Here is a 24,480-nt window from a genome sequence, read left to right as displayed (position 1 = left end):
AAACTGGGCCTGCCAGATTCCCTCCCTTAGGAATTGGAATTGAGACTGAGAGAGAGGGTTAGCTATATTTCATCACAGGACTAAAAAAGCAGGAAAAAATTCTGCATGGACAGAGGGGAAAATGTTGATGTTCATAGAAACCTCTGCTGGGGCTTCTAAATGGCTCCCAGCTTCTCACTGCAGTCCCTCCATTCCCAAGGTCTGCAGGCAAGTGAGACACATAATACCCTGGCAGAGTGTTGTCTCTATCATTACACTAATGGTTCTGATTCTTCTGGGCTAGTTCTTTGAATGTCCCAATGGGCCCTGGATCCTGCATAACATCCTTAGCCTCCATTTCTGGAAATGACTTTATTCACACTCCCTCCTGCTTTGGCTGAATCCTAGAGAGCCTACACGACCCCTTTCCTTGGAATTTGCTCCCTGCCTATTCTATCTTATTTGGTCTCACTCCTCAGACCCTGGCATTCTATGTAGAATACACTTTCTAATATTTGAATTGTTTATATTACTTCACACAGGCTTCTTTGTTAAGGCTCTGTGTTAGTAAAGTGCCTTAAGATTAATGTGCGATTTTAAAACTCAAATTCACAGCCTTTATATTGCTTTCCACAACTCAAGGTTTATCCAGATTCATGAGCTAATTTGAATTAAATAATGACCCAATGCATACGTTAATTTTAAATGTAATACTCTTGTCCCTTCTGCAGCATACCATGAACAGTAACTTCAAATTCCTTCTTGCGGTCACCAGCAATGTTTGTCGCCACACAACGATAAAGGCCTGTATCTGAAACTTGAGCCTGGGCAATAACCAATTTGCGTCCATTTAGCAAAACCTTGAATCCATCCCTTTCATCAATTAGCTGGCCATCCTTTAGCCACCTACAGAAACAAGGTAAAAAGAAATCTGGAGATGTATTTTAAATAACTTAATTCCTAGAAGATACGTGTGTGTGTATATCTTGGAAGAACTAGATTTATCTATATATTAAATGTTTCTATACATACATAGATATGTAAATTCTTAATTGTATATTTGCCTAATTCCCTGTTGGTCCACACTGTAAAATGAACTATAATTAAGAAAAGAAAAAAGTAAAACTGGCCCAACACAAAAGTTGGCATATTGTTGGAACCCCAGTAGCTATGTGTTTTCCTCATTCTTGTATTAATGCTGAGGAAACAGAAGTGAAAGCCCCTAAATAGTATTCACTTCAAATGTTTAAGTAATATTAACCAGCAAAGTGAACATAGTCCTAAAGCATCTGTAAAATAAAATCTTCAAATCATATAGCCTTATATTTTTTCATTTATCAGGAGTTATCACTTCCCATTTTACTTCATAATCATATGTGAACATGTTTTATTCTCTTAGTTGACTGTTCCTTTGCATATCCTCTACCTTGGAAATGAAAGGTAAGTATTCATGAAATGCTTTGTGAATAAAGGAATGAAAAAAAAAGAATTGGTGAACTTATATGCATGGTAACTTTCTCCATTTCCCTAATGTGTTCAGTACACTCCTTTTTATTTAGTCATTCATTAAACATTTCAGTGCCTCAAGAAGATCTGACAGGTACTGTTTAACAAATCTAGCTCTATGAACTGAAAACGTAATTTCTAGGCATAAGTGGAATTCCTTTAATTGAACAGGTTCAGGGGCTGTGTGATTATTAAGCAAAAGTTGCCTTGTATATCGAGTATGTCTTTTAAAAGAGGAACATAAACAAAATTATTTTATATGGCCACGTTTTAATGACATAGAACCTTTTTCAAGATAGTTCCAAAACACTCAAAGAAACGGGAGGTATTTAGAAGACATACCAAAACCCTTACATGATAGTTGGTGTGGGAGAGCCTGTCACTTGACAATCTAGCTCCAGTAAGTTATTAACCATCACAATGAAGTAAGATGTTTCATCTCCTCCTTCTATAGCTGGTGGCACTAGAAAACAACAGAGATGTAACATACCAAGAAATGTACACCAGGAAAAATACACCACCATTTTAAGTAATACTAAATTGCAGTTTAGAAGGCTGACAAGTATCATAAGAATTTGATATATGAAGGGGATTTGAAATGTAAAATATATTTTATCATACATACTTGCTAGAATCAAAGAATGTATTTGACATGCTGTGGATTTTTGTCAATCTAGCACTTTGGTGCTGCTGAGGCCATCTGAATATAAAGTTGGCTCATATTTTATGTTGCTTATTTTCATAATAAAAAATAGAAGGGAACCTCAAAAATTGGACCTCTGCTCAAAAAGTCTTCAATTTATAGTGAAATAGAGACTAAAGACATTGCAAGATTACTTCCCAAGGCCCAGAGACTAAGTTTCCTGTTGTCCATCATTGTTCTCATGACAGAGGACCATGTAATCACTCACTGCAATCAGACTTGTCATAGATATAAAATGCATCAATGTACTTAGAAATACAAAGTCTATCTATCAGAATCAGTGGAAGATTTATGTAAGCTCTTAGATCTTGGGATTCTAGTAATAAATCCACCAGTTAGTAATGTGCAGTCCAGAGTTGAACAGACAACTGAATCTTCTCTAAGATTGGTTTATTGTTCTACAACCAAAAAAGCATTTAATAAAATGGTCAGGTTTTGCTATGAACCTGGAATCCAGATTGTGGCATCTTTATTTACCTAAGACATCAACTTCGTATTTGATTTCCTTTTCTCCTGCCACACTGGTAGCCACACATACATACTGTCCCCGATCAGCTTCTAGGGCACTCATGATTTCTAATTTCTTCCCACCACCTTCTGTACGGATGTTGTCACTGGCTTTCACAGGTATGCCATCTTTCAACCAGGTCAGAACTGGAGGAGGGTTGCCAGTAGCTTTACACTCTAGTGTCAGCGAATGAGCAATAACAACTTGCTTATTCAGAGGTGCGCCCAAGTCACCTTCAATCATTGGAGGAACTAGGTAGAAAAAAGTAATAGTTCAGGCATCTTTGAAATCCTAATGAAATAAAAGGGATTTTTTTTTTCATGTAGTTTGACCATAGAAACTACTTATATGTCTGACTCCTTCTAAGCATTAAGGGAAGAATTTCTTGGACTAGCTGACATGCAACTATCCTAAATATTGTGGGATGCTTTGTACTGTGTCTGGTTTACAAATGGTAAATACTTATTTAGTCCTAACAGCTACTTTACCTTCTCCATCAAAACCAAATGGTCTAGATGTCTCATGTGCCATGGGGAAATGGTTGGGCAAATAAATGGACCACTTGTTGCTAACTGTAGCTTTAAAAATATTTTTTCTATATTTTTTCTAAATCATGGCACAACTCTTCCACTTCATATCCATGCATTTTGAAAATGATCAAACCTCCAGGGCTATGTCAGTAAATGAATTAGATGTTGGCATATTTAAAAACATAGAAAGGTATATGATTAAAGCACATATTTTTGCCTTACCATAGACATCCACTTGGAATGACTTTTCAGCAGTTCCAGCAACATTGGTTACACGACATGAATATGTTGCTGAATCAGAGACCTGTGCTCGAGGGATATGAAGAAATTGTCCTTTATCAACATAAAGTGCTTGTGAGCTGGATATGACTGGTTGGCCATCCTTATACCAAGTAACAGCAGGCATTGGCAGTCCTCGTGTTTCACATTCCAGTTTAATTATGCTGTTGATCAATGCTGATATCTCTGTGGTGACATTCCCTCCTTTAATACTAGGTGGAACTATAAAGGATTTCAGAACAGAAACAAGTCTTCTAAGCTTTAGTATCTGCATCAAACTCTTAAATTCTGTAGACACTTAATGAATTAAAGACCATTAGGAAGTCTATGATTTATCTACTGATAATAAGTTGCCTGTCTTTTCAGTCTTTATCACCTTCCCCTTGGGTGTCAGATTTCAGTAAAAACAAAGTCACAGTTTTAGTTTCAGGGGTTCATTTAAGTCCAATAGATCATATTACAGTAACTAAGAGAGTTATGTTTAACAAACAAAGCAAAACAAAATAAAACCCCACTTAAAGTTGATAGAATACATTTGAAATCAGGCCAAGGGAACAAAAATGTCAGATGTGGTAGATGATATGCCCTCTCCCTGCAAAATACTGTCTAAGTGCCTTCAGAACCAGCTACTGGAAATAGCTGTGGAATCTTTAACTTTTGCTTCTTACAGGTTTTTGTTTCCTTGTTGTTGGTCTTGGGTTTTGAGTTTTTGTTTGTTTGTTTTAGCTGCCAAGAGTTCATTCACTCAACTTTACTCATCTAATTGGCTACATGTGTATCTTCCATAATTCAGCAACCACATTCCTAGCCTCTCACACCACATGAACACTCTGCTGTTGGAAAAACAACTCAAGTGGTTCAATCCCTGCTACATCTTTTGACTGTGGTCATTCCAGGATTGTGCTACAATTGCTACAAGTTAAAAGAAGTCAAATGGCATGTACTTGAATTAGGAGTGCCTTAACATTATTTTCTTAAACTTTTGTTTTAGGAGAGAATCTATTATAGAATGTTTTTCTTATGGCTGGACTAGGGTTATTTGTTTTAGGAGGACAATCACAGAGGTGAAATAACCATCTCATCAGATCATATCAAAGGTACAAATTGTCAGCATGACTTATCACTGATGATATTAAGCTCAATAATCTGGTTGCAGTAGCTTTTGCTAGTTTCTCCACTGTAAAGTTGCTCTCCTTTCCCCCTTTTTGAGAAAGGAATCACTCTTATCAGCCCAGACATATGGGGTGAGGAGTCACATTTTACTTCTTGAGAGAATACCTACATAATTTATTTGGAATTATTCTATGTAATTTTGTTTCTCCTCCCCAAAGTATTCACTTATTCAACAATTTATTCATATCAGTATGAACTCAGGGAAACTTATTTTTATACTTTGGGTTATAATCTAATATTACATTATTTAATTTGTTGTTCAAATTGTTCCAGTTTTGACCATTGGAAACTATTTCATTTGGTTCCTATGTTCCTTTGACATATCCATGTCATTTTATTATTTTAATGCTTTCTTACTTTCTGGCTCTTCTACATGCTGCAGGCTCATCTTGTATATTCCCTGCTCCAGCCCTAGAATTAACCATTTCTCCAAAAAGCCCTGGCTCCTTTCAGTGGAAAAGAATATTAGAAGATAAAAGCTGGGTGCTGAATAAAGTACCTTAATATTTTCTGATAATTATTCTTAGAACTAGCTTACAGTGACAAACATTCACATACACATTTTTTTTTGGCACACATAATTTAAGGAAAGATCTACTATACTGTGAAGTAAACTTGGTGGTGGAATAATTTTCTTATAAAGTGGTTTAATATATAACTCAGGGAAGCCAACTGTGGTTCATTGGCCAGTTATGGAGATGTTGAGGCAAGAACAGTTTTTACATGTTTAAACGGTTGGAAAAAAATAATACTAATATTTTGTGACATGTAAAAATTAATATGAAATTCAAACTTCAGGGTCTATATTGTTTTATTGAGATAGTCACACTCATTTGTTTACATATTATCTATGGTTACTTTCTCTCTCTAATAACTGAGTTAGGTAGTTGCAAAAAATAGCAAATATGTGTTCTCCTTGCTTCTCACTGATGCTCAACTCATCATAAATTTAAGTGACACAATTATAACTCACAGCATTTCAAGTTGCCATGCATATCACCATATCATGATATTTTATTTTATTTTTATTATCAATGTATACTTTTTGTGTCAAAATAAGAAAAGAAAAAATACTTTAAAAAGTCACATTTTTAAATATGTGGATTATTTTGTTATACATTAAATGGCAAAGCATTGTTTATTTTGTAATAATTCTATAACTGTTCTGAAAGTTTACAATATACCCCAACACTACTAGACTAAGCACTCGTCACATTACTTCCAATTCAAAACAATAGTTGGAAAAATTAGAAAATGTAAAATGGACTCAGAATTTCTCCACAAAAATAAAAAGTCCAAATGAGACTATAATAAAAATAAGTTTGAGTGGTTCCTATGTTTTCCAAGCAAGAAAATCCATTTGCAAACAGTAATTTAATTAAAATCAGGGATGATTACAGTCAGTAGTCATAGAAATGTGTCCAGAGAAATTTTAAATTTTTGTTTAAGATTATGAGCCGTTCCATGAAAATAATTGCTTGAAGAGTAAAGAATACTGGGAGAAATACTGATAGTTACCTTTTTTTTAAGGCAACTTCTCTGAATAGTATTCTTGGCCCCTAACAAATTAACAGATGTTACCGATACTGCTTTTTGTTTGAGGAGTCAATGCCAAGTTTGAAGAAACTGAAGAATTAGTCTCTAAGAATAGTCTGCATGGAACAACTACAGTCAAAAAATATTTTCAAAAAAAGTTAAAGAAAACATGAATTCACTACAACCTGAAGTAGAATCTGCTAAGATAGTACAAGGGATGGTGGTAAAACTATGTGTGGGGAAGAAAAGGCTTAGACAAATTTAAAAAGCTTATTAAAATGTAAGGTTTTAAAAGTCTATATTCCTTGCATTATTTATTAGCAAGCACTCTGTAATATTCATATGTTATTGAACGAGAAGTGTCCATGGTATTTTTTATTTGCTCTTATGGACTTAAACATCATTAGTTCTGTGAATCTTTGCTACAAATAGAAACTGAATATAAAGACTTTTCCTACCATAGAGCATTTAATGCTTTAATGGTGGTAAAATTATTAGTTTAATTTTTTTAGTTCAGGGTTGAGATGAGTTTTTCTGAATGAATTGTTCTCAAACACTATTACAGCATACCATTGGTTGAATTTGGAAGTTACTTTGCTATAAACTTGATAATGTTTCTTCATGAGTTCAACCTAAAATTACCAGACCAAAACAGCTCTTAAATGAAAAACTTACACCATGGTAGTCATTCTGTTTGAATCACAATTAATGTCAGGCTGTTTTATAAATTTCTAATGCTGTCAAACAAAATTGAGATCTCCATTCCCAGTGGATTTTCTGTGGATATATTTTCCGAACTCAAATTTCAGTTTCAGCAATGTTTGTCAGACTTTGACACATATACAAAGGAAATTTCTACATTTGAAGTTCGGTTATCTCTGAGAATGAGGACCTTCCATCCAAATTTCAATTGGAATTGTTTCATCTGCAGTTTGGCATGCTAAGAGTGAATTATCAAGACACTATAAGAAAATTCTATAAATGCCTTCCAAGCAATGAATATGGTCAGTTAAAATAATATGTTCATGAACTGATTCTGGTATTTGACAGTATCTACGTGCATGGAAAGACATTTTCCAGGATGAACTACATAAGATCTCATTATAGATCAGCATTAACAGATGGACATTTGCAATCAATTTTGGTGAGAGGGATCACTAACTTTCACTATCAATCAATTAAAACTTTATCCCCCTACAAGAATTCCGTTCTTCTCATTAGTAGGCTTGTATTACAAAAAATTTTATAATTTTTAAAATCAGTAGAACTTCATCAATAGACAATTAGTAGAGAGATGCTTGGGTGGCTCAGCAGTTGAGCATCTGCCTTCAGCCAAGGACGTGATCCTGGAGTCCCGGGATCGAGTCCCGTTGGGCTCCCTGCGTGGAGCCTGCTTCTCCCTCTGCCTGTGTCTCTGCCTCTCTCTCTCTCTGTCTCTCATGAATAAATAAGTAAATAAATCTTTAAAAAATAGACAATTAGTAGAAATTCATTTCTACTTTGATATATAAGAAGTACATAATATCTTTGATTTTGTGTCATGGTCTGCAAGATCTAAAATATTTACTATCTCTGCCTTTTATAAAAAAAAAAAAAAAAAAAAAAAAAGTGGGGCAGCCTGGGTGGCTTGGAGGTTTAGCACCACCTTCAGCCCGGGATGTGATCCTGGAGACCTAGGATCGAGTCCTGTGTCGGGCTTCCTGTGTGGAGTCTGCTTCTCCCTCTGCCTGTGTCTCTGCCTCTCTCTCTGTTTCTCGAATAAATAAATAAAATCTTAAATAAAAAAAAAAAGTGTACCAAGTCCAAGATAACCAATTAATACAAATTCAGGCCACCATTTTGAAATCTTAAAGAAGAGCAATTTATTCAGATTTAAAATTTTAATTTTGTTTTGAGACTACTTATGTCGCATGTTAATCTGCAAATGAATATCAAACTGCTGGCTGAAATTGCCTAAGTCAACCACCAATTAGTTAGAGGATACATTAATGAAAGCAAGAATATAGTTCAAATAAGCCCCTATTTCTCCATGATTGTTATACAAAGGTATATCATTTGTACCGAAAAGGATCTATTTTAAAAATAAGCATTTATGAAATTGAGAAAAATTACTCAAAGAACATTTCAAATTGACATCAGAACAACATACCATCTACTGCTTAAATTTGCCAAATAAATAAATGTCACTTCCTATTTCAATTTAATTCATCTATATTTCTCTGAAACCTTACTTTCTGTTTGAGGAAGGCTATTAGAGATAAAGGTAATGAACACACTGCACATTAAAATGCACTGCACATCTACCCTCAAAGACCTTTGTATTCTTTGGGGAGGCTCTCAGACTTTTTAAAATCAAACATGGACCTCAGGTTAAAAATCTTTGCCTCAGAACTAATAGGTGTCAGTTTACACAATCTCCCCATAGGATATTCAAAGGTTTTTTATTTTCTTCCTTTATTCATATCTTTTTCCTTGCTCTTTGCCCCCCTCCATCTCTTATTTTTTCACTCTTGTTTTGTCCTCATGTCTTTTCTTATTCAGGCACAATGTGCATTTCTGCTTTTCAAGTCCATCACCTGCTTTGTCCTCATGTTAGTATGTAAATAAGGAAAACCAATGAATCAACTGTGGTGTGAAACACACTCGCATCTGAAAACTACATAAATATTCCTCACAGCTAGCCCAAATATGGCATCTGTTTCATTCATTCTTAGGAATAAAAGCATTTCCATAAGTGAAATAAAGTAAGCTTAATATTGCCCACTTGGAAGTGTAGACAAGCTTGCTAGGAAGTAAATGCATTGTTTCCTGAATAATAATAATAATAATAATAATACTCAAAACTTCGCAGTGTTATAATGCCTTTCACCTTGGACAATCCTAGGAAACTTAATCATTATAGATCCCTCTCTTCTGGGTGCCTGAGGACATCATACAGAGTGAACAAGAGGATCTGAAATAAAAGAACTCAAGCCCTATGGAAATAGGTGTCTTACTGAATCACCAAAATATATTCACCATAGATCTTGGCAACAATACAACAATGTGGAGAAGACTACTCAAAAGCTTAGGGGAACATTTGCACCTATTATTTAAATGTCTGCTTCTGGTAGGCAGCCAATAGTAGCAATAACACTTTTGTTTAACTTGGATTCATGGCCAATCTTTCAGTAATGTTACTCTTTTTGGAGGGCAAGTCTTTTCATGACTGAATTCTTCCAAGGCTTCTATTTATAGGCAGAAATGATTTAAAAGCATGCATTAAATAAAATCTCTTTGATTCAAGAGAGCTATTCCAACTTAATATAGGTACTCACATTAAAAAAGGGAAATTTCAAATCCAGTGAGGTTAATAGAAATCAAGCTTTTAAGACAATACAACCACCAGGTAAATAATGAAAAACAAATAACATTTATTAAACTCTTACTCTTATAAGCCAAGTAAACCAGTAAGGTATCTAGATTTTGATCCTTACAATAACACTATTAAGTAGATGCTATTATTGTCTCCAATTTACAGATGAGGAACCTGAAGATCAGAGGGTATTTGGGAAGTGTGGCCAAAGTCACAAAGCTAGTAAGTGTCAGAAGCTGGATCTCAACCTATCTGCCTGTCTTAGAAGCACAAGTTCTTATTAATGACTAGACCAGTGCTGTCCAATAGAAATATAATGCTAAATATGTATATAACAAAATTTTTGCTAGTAGCCCTGTTAAAAAATTTGAAAATAAACAGAAGAGATTAGTTCCCATAATATATTTTATTTAGCATAGTATATGCAAAATATTTCAGATGTAATCAATGTAAAATTACTAATTAGATATCTTACATTATATTTTCGTATTAAGGCTTCCGAATCTGGACTATATTTCATACTTACAGCTTGTATCAATTTGGACTAGCCGCATTTCCAATGCTCAAAAGCCTCCTGTGGCTAGTGGTTACCATATTGGACAGTATATCACTAGCCCATTCATTCATTTAGCAAACATTTCTTGAGAGCTACTGTGTATCAAAGTAGGGAACAAGCAAAACAAGGTCCTGTTCTTATGAAGTTTAGCTTCCTTGGAGACAAACAGCAAGTGAGTAAACAAGCCCATAATTAGGCAATAACCTATCAGACAGTGATATGTATTATGAAGAAAATAAACTTGAATAATGTAATAGTGACTGGGTAACAGCTTGGCTTGGGAAGATCCTCTAAAGAGATGATATTCCTGAAGTATCTAGACATTTCGTGAGTGTCATATGCTATGAAGAGACAGAAATTAGTGTGGTAAGTAGAACCACAAGAAGCATGACTGGTCTATTGAGTTCTGTTCCTTTCTATCAGGTAATTCTTTGTGCCCACAACATAATGTTCGTGTGCCTTCCTATGACTCTAAGTGTAAAAAAAAAAAAAATGACTTTAGTATTCACTTTCCTCAGGGGATGTTGAGACTTGGTGCAATGAGGACTACATACTGTGGTGGGGACTTAGCTGGGAAAGAATAGTGACATAAACATAAAGCATTTAAAATATCACCAAGGGTCAGAATAAGGGCCAAGATGTTATGAAAAAAGAATTGCCTACCATTGGCTTCAATTCATGCATCTCAACCCTTTTTAGAGGTGTTTTTTTTTTTAACTCTTTTAAGGATAGAGACATTTTATTATATACTAATCACTTAGGAAATACCTGCCCTCTTGAGTGACATCAACTGAAAATCACTAGAACTCTTAAAGAAATCCTACTTCATGACAAAATGCATTAAAACTAGATGCAGTGTTCTAGTCTAAAACACAGCAGATAGGTTCTCTCTTCTAAAGTTAGTAGCATTCCAAATTACCCAGCATTGAATAAATGAACAGTTAACATTAAACCCTTCTTTAAAATTTTCTTCTTTTTTTCTTAGAGCAAGCACACACACAATAAAAAGTGGGGGAGTGGGGGAGTGGGGGAGGGAGAGGGAGAGAGGGAATCAAGCAGGCTCCATGTCCAGCATGGAGCTCAATGAGGGGATCAATCTCACAACCCTGAGATCATGATTGGAGCCAAAATCAAGAATCAGATAAGGTTAACCAACTGAGCCACCCAGACATCCTCCCTTCTTTTCAATTTATGGTGAGAACTGGTAATAACAAAAAGCATAAGAAAATAACTTACTATAGACAGTCAATCTTATGTCCTTGGTTTGTTTGCCAGCTGCATTGGACACAGCACACTGGTAGCGTCCCTTGTCACTTCTTCGTGCATTCTTTAAATGTAAAACTTGTCCCTTGTCTAGAAGTTCAATATTAGGATCTTCTAAAAATAAAGGCCTAGAAAAAATAAATTTTATTCCGTGAGTCCGTTTTTATTTTCCGGTTTCCTCTCTTATTAATAATGAAAAATCATTGACATTTGAGGTTAAACATATGAATCAAAGTTGTTTTTTTCTGTATGAATCTAAAAGAAATACAACAATGTGATTAGTACTTCCATTCAGAAAAACTGAATTATTAAAGCACTTTACAAATGAAAATTAGATAATTATTACTTTGAGATGAAAAGTTCCTTCATTTCAAACTTAATTGTTGAATATTAATAGAAACCTGATAGTGTCATTATTTGTTTGAGTCTCCCTCCTCATTTTTCTTCTTTTTTTTGTTTTTGTAGCCAAAATTTCTATCATCATTTAGTAAAGTGAAACTTAAGAGTTTATAGGAGCTTGAGGCGAAGCAATATTATTTTTAAACCAATATCATTATAGGGATCCCTGGGTGGCGCAGCGGTTTGGCGCCTGCCTTTGGCCCAGGGCGCGATCCTGGAGATCCGGGATCGAATCCCACGTCAGGCTCCCGGTGCATGGAGCCTGCTTCTCCCTCTGCCTATGTCTCTGCCTCTCTCTCTCTCTGTGTGTGACTATCATAAATAAATGAAAAATAAAAAAAAATAAAAAAAAGACTTTTAAACCAGTATCATTATAATACCCGAAAGAGTACTCACAATATAATGAATAGTTATCACTTACTAAAGGCAATGATCATGCCAACTTTTCTAAAAAAGAGACACTGTAACCAATATGAATGCTTTTATAATCATAAATACTGAACGATGTTTAAGGCAAAAGCAGCTCATCTATAGTTGTCAAGGATGTCTTTCTCTACTACGTAGAGTCACTTATTAACTATTATAAAATGCTTACTTTACATAATTGGCTGCTGCTTTTGGCTGCAGCTTTATGTAATATTTGAAATATCATGGTTATTAAAGTCTATGATATCCTAATATTCATGCCTTTAAAACTTACTGATCTTTCAGGAAGACTCAAAGCAGTTTTTAAAAATTTTCAGTGACTTAGCCATGATAAATAATTAGATGCACTGCTCTATTAAAAGCTGTGAGTCATACTACACGATTAAATGGAAGCACATTTAATTGTCTTATATATGTTGGCAAATTGAATTTAAATAAAATATTTAAAAAATTGTCTATGGTAGCACCCTCCACTATTTCTTGGTATGACACTTTGTAGGAAGTTCTCAAAAGCTAATAGAATAAATACCTTAGTTTATGCATCTTAACTGTTTAAAGAAGTGAACACTTGATAATGTTACTCAAATTTAAGTAATTTTAAAACTTTTGTTAATTATGTAAGTAACAAAAATTTAAACAAAAAAGTATTATAATAGGAAAAGGTCCTCTTGATTTTTTACCTCTAACGTGAGTCTTCTCTAGACATTTCACCATTATAAGTTTGGTTTATATTCTTTCTAAACATTTTCACCCTTAAATGTCTTCCCCAAAGAATCTAGTTTTTGTATGTAAATAGTATTGCTTTGTTTTCTTCTCTTTTCATTTGACAATAGCTATAGAGATATTTTTGGTATTATAACTTGATTGTACTCTTTTTAATAGCTGCCTAGTGTTTCACAAGATGACTATACTGTAAGTTATCCACCTATTTCCTAAGGTTGAGTATTAGTCAGTTTCCACTTTTCTGCCATCACAGTGTTGTAGGGAATACGACCTACTATGGTACAAGCCCTCCTGTGGATCTGCATGAACACTTCCCTCTGCTAGATCTTGAAAATGTATTTGCTACATCACAGCATACGGCCATTCAAATTTTAATAGATATCAACAAATTGTCCTTGAGAGTACTAATTTACATTCTCTGCAGCAGAATACTACATCCTGATTTCCCACACTCTAGCCAACACTTCACATTGTTCAAACCTTTACTTATTTATTTGCCAATCTGGCCTGTGAGAGACAAAAATCATATTATTTTTGTTTATATTCTCCAAATTATTGAAAGTGAGCATTTTTTTCTTCCAACTTGTAATTTAAATTCCAGTTAGTATATTACAGTGTAATATTTGTTTCATATATAGGATTTAGTGATTCATCACTTACATACAACACCCATTGCTCATCGTAACAGGTGTCCTCCCTCATACCTATCACCCATTTAACCCATCTCTGTCCCTGCCCCACCTCCCCTCCCGCAACCCTGTTTGTTATCTATAGTTAAGAGTTAGCTTTACACTTTCCCTCTGTCTTTTCTATGTTCATCTGTTTTGTTTCTAAAGTTCTACATATGAATAAAATTATATAGTATTTGTTTTTCTCTGATTGACTTATTTCACTCTCTAGAGCATCTTTTAATACATCTATTGCTTAATTATAAATTTTTAAATTGCTTGTTTATATCCTCCATACATTTTTCTGTTGTCTTTTTTATTGGTTTATAAAGTTTGCATACTTTATTTATACATAGTTGCATACTTTAAACAATGCAAATCTTTACTTTTTGCTACTTAAGTCTTAGACACCTGCTCTCAGAAACCATAGTAATACTTGACCATACTGTGAGAAATAAACTCTCAGAACAATACAAATCAAAGTAGCCATAGCAGTGTGGGCAAACCTCAGTAGCCCTTGAACTTAAAGTCTGGGAAATATCTAATTGCTCTTTTGTGGTTGTTCCTTCTTCTACATTATTAGAACTAGCTTAAGTATTCATCTTGTCATAAAAATTATCTTTTCATAATTCAAACAGTTCCATGTGAAGGCAAAATTATCTCTGCATTTGAATCTTGCATTTATCATTCTTTATTCATAGCCTTTGGGACGAATATTTAATGCACACTAAATTTGAGTTCCTCTGTTTCTAAAATAAATTCCCAGCATTTATAAGGTTTTATGGTTCATTAGAATGAAAGATATTACAAAACTTTGAGACCATTTTTTGAACAATATTGTTTTTCCTTCATGTTCATTTAATAATATCTATGAGTAAAATCCACATGAATTTACACATCCGTTCCCTATCGTTGGACTCTTGCAACAAATAGAAAAATGGTACTTACTTTCCATCTTTGAACCAGTGAATAGCAGGGAAGGGGGTGCCTTTGACCTGGCATTCGAGGGTAGTGTCATGGTTGAGGACAACAGAGACTTCATTTGGGGAGTTGGCACCTATTATGGTGGGTGGGACTTGAACAAAGACATTTTATCATGAAAATTGATGACTTAACAAAGGGTGGGGGGAGAAAAAGCAGATTATTAATGATTTCTACAGTATTTCACTAAAAATTTAATATTACAAATAAAATATCACACAATAATACCTTTTCATATTGCATCAGTCAACCCACCTAACTATTAAATTTAAATACAGAAACACATTCATTAAAGATTTGCTAGCAGGATAATTACTTGAAAAAATCAACTCATTTTGAGGAGTCATAACCTATATGCAAAAGGAGTTTTTCGGTGAGCGGTGAAGCTCATATAATGCAATTTATTACTGTTATACATTTTAGATAACAAATGATATCATCAATATTAATTTTACAATGTTCAAATTCTACATACTACAACATAGTGCTACTCGAAGTATATTACCCTTGTTTATTTTAAAGGGCCTCTATGGTACCTATGCTGTCAGATAGGAAAAATATGAAAATGACTATGCTAGTTTTTATTCTCAGAATTATCAAAATATTGAGAAATTCCTGTGCACTTCCCTGACTTTGAAATCCTCTCCGTTAATATCATGTTAAGATGTGTGGTCTTTACCTTCAGAGCAATGACCAACCACCAAAGTAGCTCCCTCAGTAGAAGAGGGGTGTGACCAGATTTTGTTCTTTTCTCTTTTTTTTTAAGATTTTATTTATTTATTCATGAGAGACACAGAGAGAGAGGCAGAGACATAGGCAGAGGGAGAAGCAGGCTCCCCGCAAGCATCCTGATGTGGGACTGCATCCTGAACCCTGGGCTCAAGGCCTGAGCAGAAGGCAGACGCTCAACTCCTATTTTGTTTTAAGACCAGGCTGGCTGGGGAATGAAGCCTGGATTTGAGTGGCAAGGAGTGGGTGAAGGGGGGCAGTTCAGAGACTACTACATCAATTCGGCTTACAAATGATACTGTTACAGTTAGAGATGAAAGGGGTAGATAGTTTAACCCTGAATTAGGAAATAGTCTTGACAGAATATAGATACATTTAGGGAGTTGGGGGGGGGATAGGTAGAAAGAATGAGAGCTAGGTTCTAGCAGACGCAAGTGGGTGGACAGAGGTGTGGTGCACTGTGATCAGCTCAATAAAGTTGACCAGAACATATGTTCACTGAGACCTTTTGTTTGATATGCCACTAAGACATTCAAATCAAGACACTGTGGAGAAGATGAGATGTATATTCTTAGAGCTCAGAGACAACGTCTGAGCTGGAAATAAAAATTTGGGACACATCAGGACACAGGATTCAAAGTAAATTAATGCCCAGAGAAATAATACCAATGTAACTAATGATAGAAAAAGATCATTTAGTTTTTGATAGCCTGTACTTAAATATAATAAGAATAATTTTGGTAGAGGCAATGAAGAGTATTTCAGGCTCTGAGAAGGCTAATGAGAGGGATCATTTTTATGCTGAAGCAGCTTAAAAATGGTAGTTTGAATGCAGCATCATTCCCAGACTTTACTTTCACCCCAGACGTAGAAACATATGCCCATTCTGATGAACAAAATATTGAAAAGGGAGGAAGTCATTCTATCACCAAGTAGACTCTAATTGGCAAATATAATTTCATAAATTAAAATTATAAAACTTTAAATTTACGATTACCACTAAAATTTTCTAAATGTCTTATATCCCAATTCTTCTACCCGCACTCAGAATTTTCCTCTCTTAATTAGGATCCGGGCAGAGGTGATTTAGTGATAAGAGTTAGAATTCAGGAAGGTGCATTTGCTACTTTCTCCAGTTCAAGTTACAACCTAGCAGCTTCAGGTGTCCGGAGCATTAATGAGTTTTATTCTGCTTCATCCTGGATAGTTACTTCACTGAGAATTTCCTGCCCACTTCACAGGAGAAATTGACAAGAGTAGTAATTTACTATTTTATATATAAGACGGTACCAAATACTCACAGACATCTCTATGATAAATAATAAATAACTTAAAACATTCTATAGCATATGATTCTGGTTAACCTATATTAAAAACAAAAAAAATGAAAGAGTGAAACAAATGATATTTCTCTTATCAATGTTTTTTTATCTCATTGTTCTTTCTTAACTGTCAGCTCCATCCTATTATAAGAAATGCATGGAACGCCTGGGTTTGCTAAACAAACTGGGTGGCGCAGTGGTTGAGCATCTGCCTTTGGCTCAGGTCATGATCCTGGGGTCCTGGGATCAAGTCCTGCATCAGGCTCCCCCCAGGGAGTCTGCTTCTCCCTCTGCCTGTGTCTCTGCCTCTCATTCTGTGTCTCTCATGAATAAATAAATAAAATCTTGAAAAAAAAAGAAATGCATCTCAAAATTGTAGGTTTTTAAAAGTCTGTTTCACTTACCTAACACATCGATGTTAAAATACTTCTGAGAAGTGCCTGCAATATTAACTGCTTTGCAGGAATATCTTCCTACATCCTCTGGAGTGACTTTGAAGAGCTTTAATATCTTCCCATTGTTCACAATCTGAATGGTGCTGCTTTCACTCACCTTCAACAAAATGGTCAGTTATTTCCAATCCTAATACAAATGCATACTTAGGAATTGACATAGAAGTTTTCTATCATTATTAAGAAGAAAGTCCTGAGTGATTTATTCCAGAGGCAGAGGCAAGGAATTATGCATATTCTGATGCTTTTACTTACCTGGACATCATCTTTGTACCACATGATGATGGGAGAAGGAGTACCTTCAACTTCACAGAAGAGATTGGTCAGTTGATTGATCAACACAGATACGTTTGTTATGTGTTCTTTATCTTTAATTACTGGAGGAACTGCAAAAAGAGAAGAGTCATGGCTAGATAATTTGATATGAAGTTTCTGTACATAGGCCTTTAGAAAGCAACTTCTGAGATATGTGATAACCAAAAAGGCTGGTCATACTTAAGCACATTCCTTAACATTAAGAGGAAGATCTTGACCAATATATTTATAAATAACTCTTATTAAAGTTTTACTTTAATGATCAGAGTTTTGAAGTGATGATAAAACTTAAGATAAAGTTAAGGGAGAAACTAGTTATTCCACATATAACTCAAAATGTAAACTGCTACAGTCTTAATTAAGTCATGTGGGACTCACTGCTTTGCTGATGGAAGTGCATATGCCCAGTGTCTATGGAAGCCATTATCTATGAAATTTTAAAATGAACATAACCTGTGACTGATGCAAAATGACAAATGTACAAGTATTTCATTAAGGTGTTACTTATAATAACAAGTAATTGGTAACACAAATGTTCATCATTAATAGATGAAGGTTAAGGCAATCATGGCATAGCCATACAGTGGGATGCTAAACAGGTATAAATAAGAGTTAGGAATAATGAATAATCCCCAAGATAGTTAGTTTAGTAAAATAGACAAAGTGTAGAGTAATGGATGCGGTGTTCTCCTGTATGGATCTTTTTATATATAAAAATAGGATAAAATATATATTCATATTTCTTTGTTATGTATAAATACCTCTGGGAAAATACACACACACACACACACACAAACTAATAAATTCCTTTGCCCTCAGGGAGGATAAGTAGATAGCTTAGCTTAAGTCATGAGAGTTTTGACGATTCTACTACTTGAATTTTGAATAAAGTCATAATAAAAATTTACACAAAATTTTAAATCGATTAATCAATGCAATCAGATTGTCAGCTTCCTGTTTGATAGCACTCCATTCACATTAACATTAAATAATACTACATTGAGAGAATAACTTACATATATAAGAATTAGAAAATGTCATATATTCAACTATATGGTTTTGGTATCTTATCTGTGTTTACCATGGACTTTGAGGTTATATTTTTTTTCTGTTGTTCCAGCTTCATTTACTGCCACACAGATGTACTCCCCATTGTCATAGGGTGTAACAGAAGCAATAACCAACAATGTGCCATCTTCCAAGATGGAAATACCAGGCTCTCTGCCTGTCAGCTCCCTACCATTCCATATCCATTTGATGGTTGGTTTGGGGGTACCTAAATGAAAAATCAGAGGTTTGTGATATTTTATAATAAAATTAGGAATCATTATTAAATATCAAATACATTGAGGAGAAATAAAAAAAATTATGACTATAATTTATACCCTAAGTTACTATGCTGCTTTCAAGATATTTCTCCTGTATGAAATGTCTTTTTCGTTTTTTTTTTTTTTTAAGATTTTATTTATTTATTCATGAGAGACACAGACAGAGAGAGAGGCGGAGACCCAGGCAGAGGGAGAAGCAGGCTCCATGCAAGGAGCCCGATGTGGAACTCGATCCCGGGTCTCCAGGATCACACCCTGGGCTGCAGGCGGCGCCAAACCGCTACGCCACCGGGGCTGCCCTCCTGCATGAAATTTCAAAGAGATTATGGTATTTAATGCCTCTAATTCCTGATCAGTCCTAAGAGACCTACGGTCTCTAGTGTAGAGTTGAGCAAGTTGTCTTTCCAAGATTTTCAGAAAACAGTAAGCAAACCAAGGCATTTTCTTGTGTGAGTTCATGGTAATTAGTGGGGAAAAAATTATATTAATCAAATGGGAGAGTTTGGGGGTAAAAATAAATGAAGAACAAAAAGCAAGGGACTATCACAGGAATAAAACATAAAGATTGCCCAACCAAACAGAGTCACAACTGCAGAAGTGATCCTTTATATAATTCATACTTTTAAAAGGCCTCATATAGCAGAGATGAGGAACTTCTACTACCCACACATCTAGTGATTTCATGATGTTAAACATAGGACAATAGGAAAAATTCTTGACTTTTTATACTGAAAAGAAAATTGGGAAAGCAGAGAGCAGGACTAGTTTCCTAGATTTACTTATGACCAAAGAGTAAATGGAAGTAATGTGCTCGTGAGTAGAAGTGATAAAACCATCTTGAAGTATGTAATAGAGACAAAAGCACATATTGGAAATGGATGAATTCCATATTAAGAACGTACTTATGTAGCAAATGATGTGTCAGGCACTAGTCTAAGTACTTCAAAATTTACTTAATACCTATAAAAATAAAAAGAGAGCATATTAAATTAATGTGGTTGCATGACGTTATTAATAATCTTAAATTAAGGGATGATAAAAATATTGGTATTGGTATATAATCCAAGACAAGTACAAAAGAAGGTAGAATGCAAAGAAGGTGTCATTAAAGTTAAACTCAAGTTGAGTTAAGGACTTATAAAAGTGACTCTGAAAGGTTTATTTATGAGAAAAATAAACAAAAAGATTGGCCTATTTCATTGTGCTAACAGTAAAAAGCTGACTGATGAGGAAGAGAAGGTGAACTGATGGACTGTAATTGTCTATGCTGTCAAAGAAAAAAGAGCTATAATCATTTCACGTCTTCACATCCCACTCACTCCTTTTTGTGTCTCAATCAGACTTCTTAGTGATATTTGTTGAGTTAATAAATGAAAAATTAAATGAACAAGCAAAAAGAAGTTTTATGCTAGCTTTAATTTATAAATGGTCGAACCATCATGTACAAGATGAAATTTGTTGCACAAAACAAGGAAAAGGCATTTAGCTCCTTCAAATGAACCTAAATTATATCCCAGGTGAAAATGGGGAAGTGGAAGGGGGTGGTTTTTCAAGGCGGAAAAGGCAAATCAAAAGAGCCAGGAAACGGAAGTCCTCCAAGCCAGCATCGGAGTCCAGGAGCCAATGGGGGTCCAGGATCCAATGCAGAGCAAAGGGTAACAGTGCTACCAGTAGGGATCCAGTGGCAGCGACTACTCATTGTGAATATCTGAATTTAAACTCTTTTAAAGGTCCCCTCTTCAGGCCATGCCTCCTCCCTCAGTGCTATTGGGATTGTTACTGATGATTATTTTGATATATGAAAAGGCTGTTAAAGTTCTCTTGTAATGCTGGTAGAAAATAATCATTGGTGAAAACTACTGGAAAGATGCAGAATCTTGCTACAGAAACAGGAACAGCCATGAGGACTCTCATCTGCAGCTGCTTCCTGGAACAAACGCTGAGAGGCATTTGTGGGAGCAATGATGGTACCAGCTGCCCGGAGGTTATGGAAAAAAAATACTGCCTGGACGTTGCCAGAACTGCTATAAACACATCTGAGTCATTATGGACGTTCTTAACCACATTCTGGCATCCAGAGCAAGGGTGACAGTGACGATGCCTCTCTCACATCCCCCTGAGGAGAGAAAAGAATAGTTTCCTGCCAGGAAACATGTTGAGATAGAAAGCCCAGGAATTCAGGGAGGTAAAGGGGTTTGGATAAGCCTCAGAGTGCCAAGTTAGAACCTGGCTTTAGAATTACCAGTAGTAAGCAAATCTAAGAAAAGAGGTTTTGGGAAGAGCAGCATCCAGGACAAATAGGACAAATAGGGAGTTGGTCCTAATTTATACTTCTGAATGAGATAAATGCTGAAATTTCTGAATAGCTCTGTCATATTTTATTTTATTTTATTTAGATTTTATTTATTTATTCATAGAGATGCAGAGAGAGAGAGAGAGGCAGAGACACAGGCAGAGGGAGAAGCAGGCTCCACGCAGAGAGCCAGACGTGGGACTCGATCCAGGGTCTCCAGGATCACGGCCTTGGCTGCAGGCGGCGCTAAACCGCTGCGCCACCAGGGCTGCCCGCTCTGTCATATTTTAAAGAGAAATTCTATCAAAATAGAATGAACTAAGAACCAACAGGAAGGAGCATGAACTACATGGGAAACATAGTAAGGCAAATTTGGAAGAACAAAAGGTTCTTCCATTGAAGTAAATAAAATACCTGTGAGGGAAAAACACTTATTCAAAGAGCTATTAGATTAATGCCCTCTAATCCTTATAACAAGGACTAACAAGTAGGTCTTTTTATAATGATGTTTTAGGTTCAATAGAGAATTCTGGAAGAATATAACATTATGGTAATGTCCAACTATTACATACCTTTTGCAGGACATGGAAATGCAATGCGTTGATTAGCCACCCGTTCTTGGAATGGAGTGTTATATGGAGGTTCTAGATCTTCCAATGTAGGTGGTTCTATTAGAAAAATAAATGCATTATCATAGGCTTTTCCTTTAGCAATATCAAACTCTCTTGCAGCATCATTAATCAGCTACCCTGGTGAACTGCTATCTTTCCTGATTCTTCTTTTAAGTATGACATATATTTTTAGTGGCCAGCTATTTCTACCTCAATGTGACCTGGGGATTTAAAGGTCAAAATGTCCCCACCCTCCAAAATTCATTATTTTCTGTTTTCCCACAATTCTGTTAAAACATAATGCTTCACCATTTTTCTTATGTCTTCCTCCCTTCCTCCTGACCTCCACACCCAATCACTTAGGGCTATATGTTCATCATATACCTGTATCTCCCTCTCTATCCTTAAGGTCACTGCTTGTTTCAAACCTTTACTTCTTTTTTTTTATTTATTTTTTTAATTTTTTTTTAATTTTTTAATTTATTTATGATAGTCACAAAGAGAGAGAGAGAGAGGCAGAGACAAAGGCAGAGGGAGAAGCAGGCTCCATGCACCGGGAGCCTGATGTGGGATTTGATCCTGGGTCTCCAGGATCGCGCCCTGGGCCAAAGGCAGGCGCCAAACCGCTGCGCCACCCAGGGATCCCCAAACCTTTACTTCTTTTGCCCGAACTATTTCAGTAGGCTTCTTACTGGAACCCTTTTCTCGAACATGTTCCTCTTTGGATTCATATTCATTCACACAGAGACCTCAGAATATTCTCTCTGAACCATAAATCTCATCGTGTGATTTCCCTGATGAAAATCACTATTTGTATTCATTTTATCTGTAGAATAAAGTTTCACACCTGTTCCTCCTTAGTGCACCCTATCAGTGAATCCCACCTCCCTAAACACCCTCATTATCCATCCATTTCATGAAGAAATTTGGGAGTCTCCAAATTGATGAGTCCTCCATCTCCTTCACTCCCTAATCCGAGAGTAGATCATCAGGAAAGAGCTATTATTTTTTGAGTACATTCCCTTCTTTCCCCCAAGTCCAGCTACCATCATCTTTTGCCTGAGCTACTTTGATAGTCTCCAGCTGTTTCCCCTCACCTTCTCCAGTCAAGCCGTTCTATCCCCAAAGAGTGATCTTTTAAAATCCAAATACATCATTTCCCGGTAACAATGCCTCCAAATCTTTTCACTACACATAGAATAAAATCTAAACTCCTTAATCTAAGTACCTAGATCTTGGATAATCTGGTCCATGATTGTGTGTCCAGCTTTGCCACATGTCACTCAACACCCAGTTTGAAATGCAGCCAGCTTGCCTTTATTGATTGACTTATGCCAGTGTATCCAAAATGTCACATTTCCTCTTCTTCACATTCTACATCTTCTCCTAAGGCTCTCACCATCCCACCCCACCCCACCCCACTGCATTCCTGCGCATCACTTACTATACTTTTGTTCATTCTTCAAATCTTAACTGGCACGTCTCAACCCAAGAAAGACTTCTTTGTTTTGTCTTTCTTTAAAAACTCATATAGACCTTCTAATGGTTTGTGAAGGCACTAACCAGTTTTTGTTTATGAGATTATGTTATAAAGGTCTATGTTTTCCACTGACCCATAATATAAGCACTCAATCAAGTTTGCTGAGTGAATGAATGAACTGGATAAGTTCTCCAACAGTGTCCTAGCCATCCATCTAAAATTGCTGGGGCAGATATGAAGTGCTGAGTACTATGGTAAGTACACTTGCTTATCTTTCCTTCTTGCCTTTGCACTGGTATTTTCTGTGCCAGGAATGCTCTTCTCCCTAATGTCCACATGGCTAGCTCTTTCTAGTCAATAGATATCACTCTAAATATCATCTCCTCAGAGAAGTTTTACCTGCCAATCGAAAGTAGCCAACTGTGGGGCTCCTGGATGGTTGAGCCAGTTAAGCATCAGACTACTATTTTGGTTCAGGTCATGATTTCAGAGTCATGATATCGAGCTCCATGTTGGGCTCTGTGCTTAGCATGGAGCCTGTTTGGGATTCTCTCTCTCTCACTCTCTCTCTTCCTCTGCCCCACTCCTGCTCCCACTTCCCCTCATATATATAAATAAATAAATAAATAAATAAATAAATAAATAAATAAATAAATAAATAAATAAATAAATAAAATCTTTAAAGTAGCCAATCACTGGGAGCATTACCCTATTTTAATTTTCTACATAGTACTCTTCTCATGATCTGCATTTATTATTTATTTGCTTGCTTTCTGCCTACTCAGAGAACAGCTTATGCCAGCAGGTCATATAATATACCCCCACCACACACATATTTTCCTGTGTCAAAAATCACCTTGGACATGCAGTGTTATTTCCGTTTCATCACTGCCTGCTATGTTAGTAGCGACACATGTATATATGCCGGCATCAGAGAGCATGGCTTGGTCGATGCTTAATGTTCCATCTGAATTGCTAATATGCTGCACTCCATCCACCAGCATGGCACTTCCACCCTTAAACCAGGTGATTACAGGAAGAGGCATCCCTTGAGCAGTGCACGGAATGTCCACTCTTTGACCAACTTGGACTTTCATAAGTTTAGGGCCACGTTGTATCTTTGGAGGAACTAGAAACAACTGAGTATTAGTAATCCAATTTTTAAAATTCCTTTCTCTTCTCACTATTAATGAGAACTCCTTACCAAGAGGCAGCATGAGAAAGTGGAACAATCTCACGATTTGGACCCAGATTCAGGCCACTTACTAGATGCACAATCTAGGGCAATTGAGTAAATTTCCTGAGGCCTGTTTCCTTGATAATCCAGGCAAAATAACCTCTTCAATACCAGTACACTGCAAGGTT

General features: G+C 35.8%; 1 protein-coding gene across 5 annotated transcripts in view; it reads right to left on the bottom strand.

Moving 5' to 3' along the window:
* HMCN1 (hemicentin 1) overlaps nucleotides 1-24,480 on the bottom strand; it is a 457,926-nt gene that overhangs the window by 179,851 nt on the left and 253,595 nt on the right. For 4 of the 5 annotated variants that reach the window (XM_038542311.1, XM_038542313.1, XM_038542314.1 and 1 more), the window contains 11 exons: nucleotides 23,972-24,244; nucleotides 21,597-21,692; nucleotides 18,485-18,679; nucleotides 17,344-17,474; nucleotides 17,041-17,188; nucleotides 14,553-14,679; nucleotides 11,362-11,516; nucleotides 3,449-3,727; nucleotides 2,666-2,947; nucleotides 1,840-1,948; nucleotides 716-885 (listed from right to left, as the gene is read on the bottom strand). In XM_038542311.1, coding sequence (XP_038398239.1) covers nucleotides 716-885; nucleotides 1,840-1,948; nucleotides 2,666-2,947; nucleotides 3,449-3,727; nucleotides 11,362-11,516; nucleotides 14,553-14,679; nucleotides 17,041-17,188; nucleotides 17,344-17,474; nucleotides 18,485-18,679; nucleotides 21,597-21,692; nucleotides 23,972-24,244 — 1,965 coding nt within the window. The remainder of the gene's footprint in view (nucleotides 1-715; nucleotides 886-1,839; nucleotides 1,949-2,665; nucleotides 2,948-3,448; nucleotides 3,728-11,361; nucleotides 11,517-14,552; nucleotides 14,680-17,040; nucleotides 17,189-17,343; nucleotides 17,475-18,484; nucleotides 18,680-21,596; nucleotides 21,693-23,971; nucleotides 24,245-24,480) is intronic. The other variant, XM_038542312.1, reaches the window with a different exon arrangement.

This window comes from Canis lupus, chromosome 7 (genome assembly GCF_011100685.1).
Source record: "Canis lupus familiaris isolate Mischka breed German Shepherd chromosome 7, alternate assembly UU_Cfam_GSD_1.0, whole genome shotgun sequence".
NCBI lineage: Eukaryota > Metazoa > Chordata > Mammalia > Carnivora > Canidae > Canis > Canis lupus.
The sequence above is the reverse complement of the archived record's forward strand: the minus strand, read 5'-3'. Positions and strand labels throughout refer to the sequence as shown.